This window comes from Haematobia irritans, chromosome 3 (assembly GCF_050003625.1).
Source record: "Haematobia irritans isolate KBUSLIRL chromosome 3, ASM5000362v1, whole genome shotgun sequence".
Taxonomy (NCBI): Eukaryota; Metazoa; Arthropoda; class Insecta; order Diptera; family Muscidae; genus Haematobia; species Haematobia irritans.
In genome coordinates, this window is record NC_134399.1 from 137,428,325 (window position 1) to 137,441,071 (window position 12,747).

The 12,747-nt window shown below is 32.0% G+C and overlaps 1 protein-coding gene across 1 annotated transcript in view; it reads right to left on the bottom strand.

The window, feature by feature from the left end:
* LOC142228041 (synaptic vesicle glycoprotein 2B-like) overlaps positions 1-8,152 on the bottom strand; it is a 72,206-nt gene extending 64,054 nt beyond the window's left edge. Inside the window, exon 1 of the mRNA XM_075298321.1 lies at positions 7,790-8,152. Within this exon, the coding sequence (XP_075154436.1) occupies positions 7,790-7,850 (61 nt within the window). The 5' untranslated portion in view covers positions 7,851-8,152. The remainder of the gene's footprint in view (positions 1-7,789) is intronic.
* Between the last annotated feature and the right edge of the window lie 4,595 nt (positions 8,153-12,747).

A 12,747-nucleotide genomic window follows, 5' to 3' on the forward strand; every position in this document is an offset into this window, starting at 1 on the left:
TTCAGGTTTTAATATAGCCCTCATATAAAATGATTCTTGAGGGTATAGATGGCGCACTGATCATCATCATTGTACGAAACTAAAAATAAAAATTACCGATTTTACTTCTCGTGCTCAAGCGGTTAAAATTTATAGAATTTGGATTTCAAATCATATGGACAGCTTCATTTTATCGGATTTTTTTGCACGCATAAACGAAAAATTTAAGATTCCTTTAAAACTCAAACAAAAAACTTTAGTTATATGAGAAAAGGATGCACAGTGGTGGTGAAAAATGTTTCAATTTGGAAGAAATAATTCTCATATGTAATTTCCATAAGAAATTAACATATAAGACTCAAATTGAATCATCTCACCTCGCCAGACCTATACCACAGTACTATACTAAAGTAATTAATTTGGACGAAAACCCTGCCTCCATTGATATCGAGCTAACATAAAAATAAACAAGTAAGCAAAGTCTAAAGTCTGGCGGGGCCGACTATATTATACCCTGCATAGGCTGTCCATTACATCTCTTTTAAAGAGAACATGTTCTCTTTTTGTGTTCGTATCTTTTTGTTCACTCTCTTGTTTTGGTGCCGTATTTTTATGTCCAACAGTGCTCTTTATGTACTCTATTTAAAAAAAATCCTAGATTGATGGAATTTTATTTATTTAGTAGGAATTCGCCACAATTGTTCGCCACTAATTGTTTACTGGATTAAATCTGTTGACAAATTAAAGGCCGGAACACAATTGCGACGTTTCGACGTACGGCGTAAAAATTAGAAATAGATGTAATTTAACGTACGACGTAAATACGCCAATACGTTGTCGTCGTCAACTTATTTTGTTTATTTTTTAAGAAAATGTGATTCTTTTTGTTTTTTATTGTTTTATTATATATTTATTTCGTTGTTTCTATCATTAGAAACTATTATTATTTTAATTTTAACATCAATAAAATTATTAATTATTTAATAAAGAATTTTTTTATTGTAAACTCTGTTTTAGTTAAAATGTTCTCTTTTTTTTAAAGCGAAAGTTCTCTTTTGAAAATTATCCATATGGAAACCCTAACCCTGCACCACTTTGTAGATCAATATTTTCGATACCATATTAAATACGTCAAATATGTTGGGTGCTATATATAATTTTTTGTCCTAAATACATACATTTAAATCTGACTCGATCTGAACAAAATTTGTTAGAGTTCTACCAAATCTATAGGCTTAAAATGTAAATTTATAAAAATGTACAAATTCATATTTTATTTTTTTTTTTTTGTGTAGTTACAATGTCCGTCTGTCTGTGAACACATTCTTGTGATCAAAGTCGCAAGTTTAGTCCAATCGACTTCAAATTTGGCACAAGTATGTGTTTTGAGTCAGAATATAACCCTATTGATTTTGGAAAGAAATCGGTTCAGATTTAGATATAGCTCCCATATATATCTCTCGCCCGATATTCACTTATATGGTCCCAGAAGCGAGAGTTTTACACCGATATGCTTTAAATGTTGTACGGGGAGTAGAATTAACGTTCTCGATATACATGACAATTTTGGTTGAAATCAGTTCAGATTTAGATATACACTAAAAAAAAAGTGAACTCTCTATTTCACTAAAGCCAATTTAACTGTATTTTAGTTCATGGAATTATTATGTTTGGAGAAAGTTTCCTCTACTCTAATAATTTTTTGTGTACGTTAGTTAAATTAACTAAAACCGACGAAAAAAATGTACACAAATGAAGGATAAAGACTAACTAAATTCGTGTCTTCCACAAAATGGTTCAATATTTCTTTAAATTTGTAAATTTTACTACAAATGCGTTCATCATGAACTTCGTATGTCACTAAAGACATTCTTGCCATTTTGAACTCCAATTTTTTCCTTCAAACTACAAAATTTTCTTTGATAATTGAAAAAACTTAATTATGTCTAATAAATTTTCTTGAATTTGTCGAAAAATATTTACTTATTTTTATGATATCGGCTTGATGTCAGCGTTTGTTATACTGTTTAGTTAAAATTTTCTAAAAATATTCAAAATTTTCTAAAACTAATCGAAATTTTTCTTCCTGGTTGGTTTACTGTTTTTTCAGTGTAGCTTCCATATATATCTTTCGTCCGATTTAAACTCATATGACCCCAGAGGTCAAATTTGTGATCCGAAATTTTGCACAGGGAGAAGATTTAACATTATAGGTATGTATGCCAAATTTGGTTGATATCGGTTCAGATTTAGATATAGCTCCGATATGTATCATTCTCCCGATATGGACTTATATGGCCCCAGAAACCAGAATTTTGCCCTGATTTGCTTTGAATTTTGTACAGGGAGTATTATTAACGTCCTGCCAATGCCAATTTTGGTTGAAATCAGTTCAGATTTAGATATAGCTCCCATATATATCCTTCGCCAGATTTACACTTATATGGCCACAGAGGTCAAATTAATAATCTGATTTACGTGAAATTTTGCACAGGGTGTAGAATTAACATTGTATGCCGAATTTGGTTGAAATCGGTTCAGATTTAGATATAGCTCTCATATATACAGTGACTCACAGGTCTAACCGGACGCTACCAACGTTAGGTTTAATTTTATCAAATCTCTGTGAAAAATAAAGATTTATGGGTAAAATGTTACACCAAAATGAAGAAAATTTTGTTTATGTTTCTATTATAAAGCAAAAAGACACAAAACGCCCACTCTTAATATATAAATTTAACAAATGTAACAAAACATATTAAATTCACTCCACACATCTAACCGGATTATTCAAAAAGCGCATTATTATTAATATTTTTTCGCATATCCTTTAGCAGATATTAGAGCTTCTAGTCTCTTTGGATTGCAAATTTGAGGATCCATATTGATCCATGCTTCCAAAATAGATGACTTGAGCTCCTGGACATTGGAATGCCTGTTTTGGTAAATTTTTCGTCCAATTTTGTGCCAAACGTGCTCGATAATATTGAGATTATGTATAATAATAATTATCTCTATTTCTCACATATATATCATAAATTTTAAATTGAAGTTGCAAGCGTCCGGTTAGACGTGTGAGTCACTGTATGTTTTTCTGATCTCGGCAAAATTTGCCAATTTTCCTTGTCAAATTGTCCTTGTAAAAACGCTACTGCTAAGTCGAACACTTAAAAAATTACTGCAATTTTCCTATACTTATAATACATATCTATTGACTGATAAATCATTAATACACTTTTGCAAAGTTCCCTAAAAATTGCTTACGATTTAAATGATTTCCATATTTATACCCTGCGCCACACTGTGGAACAGGGTATTATAAGTTAGTGCATATGTTTGCAACACCCAGAAGGAGACGAGATAGACACATGGTGTCTTTGGCAAAAATGCTCAGGGTGGGCTCTTGAGTCGATATAGCGATGTCCGTCTGTCCGTGAACACATTTTTGTAATCAAAGTCTAGGTCGCAGTTTTAGTCCAATCGACTTCAAATTTGGTACAAGTATATGTTTTGGCTCAGAATAGATCCCTATTGATTTTGGAAGAAATCGGTTCAGATTTAGATATAGCTCCCACATATATAATTCGCCCGATATGGACTTATATGGCCCCAAAAGCCAGAGTTTTACCCTAAGTTGCTTAAAATTTTGCACAAGAAGAACAATTAGTACTATAGTCAAGTGTTGCCAAATTTTATTGAAATCGGTTCAGATTTAGATATAGCTCCCATATATATCTATCGCCCGATATGGACTAATACGGTCCCAGAAGCCAGAGTTTTACCCCAATTTTGCAGTAGGAGTACAATTAGTAGTGTAGTCAAGTGTGCAAAATTTTATTGAAATCGGTTCAGATTTAGATATAGCTCCCATATATATCGTTCGCCCGATTTACACTCATATGACCACAGTGGCCAATCTTTTACTCCGATTTAATTGAAATTTTGCACAGGGAGTAGAATTAGCATTGTAGCTATGCGTGCCAAATTTGGTTGAAATCGGTTCAGATTTATATATAGCTCCCATATATAGCTTTCGGCCGATTTACACACATATGACCACAGAGGCAATTTTTTTGCTCCGATTTAGTTGAAATTTTGCACAGGGAGTAGAATTAGCATTGTAGCTATGCGTGCCAAATTTGGTTAAAATCGGTTCAGATTTAGATATATCTCCCATATATAGCTTTCTCCCGATTTACACTCATATGACCACAGAGGCCAATTTTTAACTCCGATTTAGTTGAAATTTTGTACAGGGAGTAGAATTAGCATTGTTGCTATGCGTGCCAAATTTGGTTGAAATCGGCTCAGATTTCGATATAGCTCCCATATATATGTTTTTCTGATTTCGACAAAAATGGTCAAAATACCAACATTTTCCTTGTAAAATAGCCACTGCTTAGTCGAAAAATTGTAAAAATGACTCTAATTTTCCTAAACTTCTAATACATAGATATCGAGCGATAAATCATAAATAAACTTTTGCGAAGTTTCCTTAAAATTGCTTCAGATTTAAATGTTTCCCATATTTTTTACTAACATTGCGTTCCACCCTAGTGCATTAGCCGACTTAAATTTTGAGTCTATAAATTTTGTAGAAGTCTATCAAATTCTGTCCAGATCGAGTGATATTTAAAGGTATGTATTTGGGACAAACCTTTATATATAGCCCCCAACAAATTTGACGGATGTGATATGGTATCGAAAATTTAGATCTACAAAGTGGTACAGGGTATAATATAGTCGGCCCCGCCCGACTTTAGACTTTCCTTACTTGTTTTTACTAACTTTTGTTCCACCCGAGGGCATTAGCCGACTTAAATTTTAAGTCTACATAAGTCTAAAAGATTTTGTCCAGATCGAGTCAGATTTAAATATATGTATATGGGAACAAAAACCACATATAGCACCCAACGCATTTGACGGGTTTGATATGGTATCGAAAATGTGGATCTACAAATTTGTGTAGGGTATAATATAGTCGGCCCCGCCGGACTTTAGACTTTTCTTACTTGTTTGAGAGTATAGAAGGTTTTGGAAAATATTGTTGTCTCTAAGAAGTATAAATATTTAAATAATTAAAATTTACTTCATGCATTTGTTCGTTCATAAATATAAAATAAACATTTAAGCGGTACATCGAACTCCTAAATACATAGGTATCTATAGTATGCGTTTTATAAAAACGGTACCTCCGTACCAAAGTTGTTAATTATTATTTTTTTTTTTTTTATAAATAACACCACTAATTTGAAAAACCTGTAAACGATTATTGTCTGTCGCAAAAATTCAATGTTTATAAATCATTTGTTTTAAGACACATATTAATCGAACTGCTTGTTGATGCATTTGAGGAGAGTGGTTAGATTGTATGTTATGGTATTTATTGTTATATTATGGTTGCTAAGAACAAACCAGTATTAACTAGAATTTCATGGACATATGGATGGATTGATGGTTTAAAATGGAAATCGTATTGTCGAATAAGTAATATTAATTACAAGATACACATAAAGAAAAAAAATGCTTACTCCGCAACGAAATTTTAGACTAACGAAATTTTGCCTTTGTAATAAAGTACTTTCTTTAAGAGCAAATAAACACGAATTTACGACAAACAATGTAACGATTATGTCTAATCTGTTTTGTTTGCTTTTAAAGAAAATTTGTTAGCGTCAAAAGAAAATACGTTTGTCTACAATTTCGTTCCTCAGAGATGAAAAATCTTTTTTTAAGTGTCGATATTTTTCACCATAGCTATTAGGTGTATGTAATTATTATACCCTCCACCATAGGATGGGGGTATATTAACTTTGTCATTCTGCTCTGAAAAAAAGCATGCCCGGTTCCAAAGATTTTGTCTTTAGTTTAAAAATTTTGGTATTGATTCCGAGCCAAAGAAGCGAAGAATTCAAGTAAGGATACTTTTAAGACACAATTCTCTTCTAAATTTGGGTTTTGTGTACTTGCTTCTAGGAAGCAAATTTAAAATGTTCGTTTCTCAGCTTTTTTTCTACATATGCTATCAAAGTCCAAAATTAAGACTCGACTTCCAGTAGAAATTTTGGAATGTTTCAAGTAAAAAACGTCTTTAAAATAAAGTGTTGAAAAACATGTCCTATATTTGAACGATTTTTTGCTTTGTAGTCAAGATGCAAAAAGACAACAAATTGAAAGACAATTTCATTACATTTAAAGAATTTTTCTGAATTATTAAAGTCAAGTTGACCTTAGCCCAAACATTTTTTCTTTCATGTTATGATACGCATTTTTAAGTCAAATCACTTAATTATAAGAACAATACGACTTCATTGAAAAGTTTATTGACTTTTGGACAAGGAAAAAACTTTATATTAGAGAAATGCGTCTTCTATGCTAAGCAAAATTTTAAAGACATGAAATCTTTGATCTCAAGAAATCTTTGATTAAAGACATGAAATCTGTGACCTCAAGACAATATTTTTTTAGTGCGTTTGTAACACATCGAAATATTGCTATAAGACCCTATAATTATAATTATATATAGCCCCCATAAAAACAGATCCCCAGATTTGACCTCCGGTTCCTTTTGGAGAAGCAAAATTCATCCGATCTGGTTGAAATTTGGTACGTGGTGGTAGTATATGATATTTAACAACCATGCCAAAAGAGGTCCATATCAGTCCATAATTATATATAGCCCCCATATAAACCAATCCCGAGATTTGGTTTTGGAGCCTCTTGGAGGAGCAAATTTTATCCGAGTCAGTTGAAATTTGGTACATTGTGCTAGTATATGGCCGTTAACAACCATGGCTAACTAGGTCCATATCGGTCTATAGTTATATATAGCGCTCAGATAAATCGATCCCCAATCACACAAAAATTGGTCCATATCAAGTTCATAATTCTATATAGCCCCCATATAAGCGACCCCCATATTTCAATTCTGGCTCTCTACGTACCGTGCGAAAGTCCATGTCGATTCGTAATTATTTGTAGACTTACCTAAACATAACTTTTTTGTCTAATATATACCACGTATGGACTAACTCATAATTTAGAAAATTTAAGAAGTTTGAAGATACCACAACCCAAGTAATTCGATCGTGGATGACAGTCTTTCGTAGAAGTTTCTACGCAATCCATGGTGGAGGGTACATACGATTCGGCCTGGCTGTACTTACGGCCGTATATACTTGTTTATATTCGAATAGTAATGCGATGTAGCAATAAACTTTGTAAACCCTTTACTATAACACTTCTATTATTGCTTGGTCATTCTGTTTGTATTGATATATTGATTAGAGAGGCCTTCGATTTTTTTTTTTCGACAAATAGTGATACTTATATGTTGACCCTCTATGTAGTCGGATCCATAACTAAAGTGGTTTATATAGGATAGTAATATGCATCTTTTCTATCTAACATAGACCCCATTGGGATTAACTTAAAATTTGAAAGACAATGTTAAGAACTTTTAAGATACCATGTCATCGACAACGGTTACCACAGCCCAAGTAATTCGATTGTAGATGTGTCTATAGTAGAACTTTGTATGCAATCCATTGTGGTGGGTACATAATATTCGGCCTGACCGAACTTTTGGTCTTATATACTTGTTTTTGTTTCTTTTCTTCGTTTCGGACGTTTGAGGAACACATTCAAAACAAAGCAATTTAACTACATTGTATAATAGAATTTAGAATGTTGAACTATGTAATAATAAATTTATTCACACTTAAATTCTTCTTCACTTTCTGTTTAAATACGAGTATTTACATGTACGCACATGTTTGTACGTATGTTAGTGTGGTTTTATATGACTTACAATTTTCACAAGCACCATCATCATTCAATTTATTGGTTTCATTTATTTTTAATGTACTCATTGCAGACGTTGTTGATTTGTTTGTGATATAATTTTGTATATATATTTTTTGAGATTCTTATGTATTAAACTTGAACTTAAGCAATATTTATTTTAATGTAAAATAATTTTTTATTGCACTTATTTTCATGCAAAAAAATATGTAATTTTTGTGGGTGTTTTTTTCCGCCTCTCACAATGCCAAAAAATACCGCGGTTCCTGTTTTGTTTACTTTTGTTAAAAATAACGTCTAAAATCGATTTGGAAACACAAACATTTTCTTCTTTTATTTATTCTTCCGCCTTTGCACGTGGCGTGTTGTTGCCGATGAGAGCAACTTTGGTAAACTGAAAATGTAGAAGAACCTTTGTCAATACAATAGGTTTGTGTGCACAAAAATGCGGTGGCCCGACACAACCGAATTTCAAATGTTAACGTTTTTACACATTTGTGCTGTTTCTGGCTCTCTCTTGTTTTGCTCACCCACAGACATCTCTCTATAATTTATTTATGTTTGTATGAATGTTAATTGTATTAATTGCAAATGACCAAGCAATCGAATGAATAACAAGAGAGTTTTGCATCGGTTATCGGTTAGCATCAAAGAGTATCAATGAACAAAGAGGGTATTTTATAGATTAGTTGTTTGTTGTTGTTGTTCAATAGGCCAGGTTAGAGATTTCAGTTAAAGTGATTTCCATTTGTTGGATTCTGCAATCTAATAAATAAATAAAGAGCGATGACACATTATTCGAAGTGTTCGAAAATTCGTATTTTTGGAGTGCATTTCCCGATACAAAACAAAACACAGGATAGATAATTTGAGATTTCTTCAATATGTATTGAAACGTCTCTTAAACACGGGGTTTTATAGTCTGTGCCACTACAGTGGAGCAGTGGCTCGATTTCGACGCTAGACTATAGACCAACAGAGTTGTTCAGATTATAATATAGTCGGCATGTCCGCTATTTAACTGAAAATGATTTGATACTGCACTGAGAAAACAGTGAACACACCAGGCAGAACAATTTTGGTTACTTTTAGAAAATTTAGATCAGTTTTAGAAAATTTTAACTAAACAGTATTACAAACGCTGACATCACGCCGATATCACAAAAATAAGTAAACATTTTTTCGACGAATTCAAGAAAATTTATTTGATAAAATTTAATTTTTATTAAATTTTTTTCACTTGTTAAAGAACATTTTGTAGTTTGAAGGAAAAATTGGAGTTAAAAATTGCAAGAATGTCTTTAGTGCCATACGAAGTTCAATATGGTCGCATTTCTAGTAAAATTTATAAATTTAAAGAAATAATGAACTATTTTGAGTGAAGTACGAATTTAGTAAATCGTTATGCTTTATTTGTGTATAATTTTGTTCCGTTTTTTAGTTCATTTAACTAACGTACGCAAAACATTTTAGAGTAATAAAAACTTTCTCCAAACATAATAATGCCATGAACTAAAACAAAGTTCAATTGTTTTGAGTGTGGATGTCTTTTGGCTTAGTTGAGTTACGTTTGGTCTAAATATTTTCAGATTTAGATATAGCTCCTATATACCTATATCAATTGACCAAAAGACCACATAAATAAAATTTTCACTCCGATTTACTTTCAATTTTGAACAGAGATTGAAATTAGAATTATTCTCTCTGGGTAAATACTTGTATCTAGAGCATATCCTTCCAGAATTGCAATTGCTCAGTAGAAAATATTTCAAAAATTTGGGTCAGATTGGCTCGATTTCGTCGCTGGTGTGTAGACGAATAGTGGGGTGCAGTGTACACTGAAAAAAGTTAACTTGTATGGAAAGAATTTGACCTCCCATTAAGGATTTTTGCATTGATTCCGAGCAAAATATACGGCTTCTTTCAAATAAACACAACTTTATGTATCTATTTAGCTTTAAATCTAGGATCAGTAGAATTAATATTAGGACACAGATCTCATTTATCGAGTTTTCATTCTATATTTGCGATATATTAATATTTTATTTATTATAATCTTTATTATATGTTAATTAGAAATTATTATAAATGTATAAAAACAACTAGTAAATAAGGCTATCGGCTTTTAGATATATTAATAAAGCTATAACATACAAACAAATGCCAGGTTAAAAATCAAAATTATAACAAATACTTCAAAAAAAAATCTAAATTCCAAAAAAACTTTAAACGACAGATGCAAAATCTTCAAAATAAGTATTGGCCTGTTTTAGAGTTTCTATCTTAAATCTAAAGATTATATCAGCTAATTTAAAAAATACTTTTCTTTACTTTAAGGAAATTTTGCTTTACATCAAAAACATACGTCTTTAACGAAGGGACGTAAATTTCTAAGATTTGTTGTCCTAAATTTCATGAGAAAATCTTTGAAGCAAAGATTATAGAATTTCTTTTAATTAAAATTTCATTATTTTAAAGAAATTTGTACTTAATATGGTGTAAATTGCTCGTCTTAAAATTTAGGTTCCATAATCTTTTATATTAGGTAAATATTTTTCCAGTGCATAGTATAGTCGGTCCGCCCGCTATTGTAACTGAAAATTATATGAAACTGCATAGAAAAATGTTCACGACATTTTTTCCAATTAAAATCTTAATTGATTTTTAAAAAATATTCAATTAAAAATTTAGTTGATTCAACAAATTTTTTAATTGAAACAAAAATCAATCACAAAAATTTATAGTATTAATTGATTTTTTAATTGATACTATCATTTCTGTGATTGAAGACATTTCAATTAAAAAATTAATTGGATCAATTAATTTCGTGAATGAATCAGAATTTTTTTTGTGGGTAACGCCTGTGAATATCTTCTTTCAAATATTATTTTTAACTGTAATATTGACGTAGTTGAGTTACATATTGTTTGTTCAGATTTGTTTCCTATTTTCACTGATCTAATGTTTATTTAAAAAACGTTGGTATAATGTTCAACGAAAATGCTCAATGCTCAGTAAAAGAGATGAAGTTTTTTGTACACTTCTCAAAGAATTAACTAGAGCGTGGATAAAATGATGACTTTAATTATGTATGACTTTCGTAAATGGTAGTTAAGGAAATCTCAAAAAATGGAATGCAATTTAGTTCAATTTTCGGAGGAGGTGGTGTGTACAAATGACCGAAATCAATTCCAAAATCAATAAACTAGTAAAAGATAATCTGGATGTGGCCAAGCATCTGATGTTCCTTATGTACACGAAAAACAAAAGTATATTATTGACATATTAAACTTGTGAACGTGTGAAAAAGTAAAGCATATTTTTAGGCGAAATTCTAAAACATTTAACCCTTTCGACCCTAAAGTTGCCTGTGGGCAACTTTTTGTGTTTTGAGACACACTGTCAGCGTTGTTTTTGTTTTTGTTCATAAAACTGTAACGGTATCGAAAGCTACAAGTGTTTTCTTCAAGTTGAAAGAAAAATCAGCTAATTTGGTTGTCAATTAGCAAAAAATTTTTTCATTAATACGCACGTACCTCAAGAAAAAAATATTTGCGAATTTAAAAAGAGGTTTTTATACATGTGACATTTTTCAAAAATTACAACTAAAATGTTGAAAGTTTTTATTAAATCTATTGTAGTACATGTCAAATAAGATATTTCTGGAAGTCAAATCTTAGAATTGCAAAAAAACAACAGATGAGAAATTTTTAAAATTGAAAAGTTGCCTGTGGGCAACTTTGGGCAATTGTGGTAGTAAAATTACATATTTTTTGTGGACATAAGACCTGGAAAAAAAAGGTTTGAGAAACAATGATTTTGAAAAAATTTTGAACTTAAAGTAAAAATCAAATTGTGTTCGTGATTGTGAGTGAGTAAACTTTCTCCGAAATCACGCTCCCGATAAAAATTTACTTTCACGATCCAACCCACGCTCACGATCCAACTCACGCTCAAGATAAAATTCACGTTAACGATGAAATTCATATTCGACATGGACTTTTGCACAGTACGTAGAGATCCAGAATTGAAATATGGGGGTCGTTTATATGGGGGCCCCCAATCACACAATTTTTGTGTGATTGGGGTCGATTTATCTGAGGGCTATATATAACTATAGACCAATATGGACCTAGTTAGGCATGGTTGTTAACGGCCGTACAACATACTAGCACAATGTACCAAATTTCAGCTGACTCGGATGAAATTTGCTCCTCCAAGAGGCTCCAAAACCAAATTTAGGGATCGGTTTATATGGGGGCTATATATGATTATGGACTGATATGGACCAATTTTTGCATGGTTGATAGAGACTATATACTAACACCATGTACCAAATTTCAGCCGGATCGGATGAAATTTGCTTCTCTTAGAGCAATCGCAAACCAAATTTGGGGGTCCGTTCATATGGGGGCTATACGTAAAAGTGGATCGATATGGACCAATTTTTGCATGGTTGTTAGAGACCATATACTAACACCATGTACCAAATTTCAGCCGGATCGGATGAAATTTGGTTCTCTTAGAGCAATCGCAAGCCAAATTTGGGGGTCCGTTTATATGGGGGCTATACGTAAAAGTCGACCGATATGGACCAATTTTTGCATGGTTGTTAGAGACCATATACTAACACCATGTACCAAGTTTCAGCCGGATCGGATGAAATTTGCTTCTCTTAGAGCAATCGCAAGCCAAATTTGGGGGTCCGTTTATATGGGGGCTATACGTAAAAGTGGACCGATATGGCCCATTTGCAATACCATCCGACCTACATCAATAACAACTACTGGTGCCAAGTTTCAAGTCGATAGCTTGTTTCGTTCGGAAGTTAGCGTGATTTCAACAGACGGACGGACAGGCTCAGATCGACTCAGAATTTCACCACGACCCAGAATATATATACTTTATGGGGTCTAGAGCAATATTTCGATGTGTTACAAACGGAATGACAAAATTAATATACCC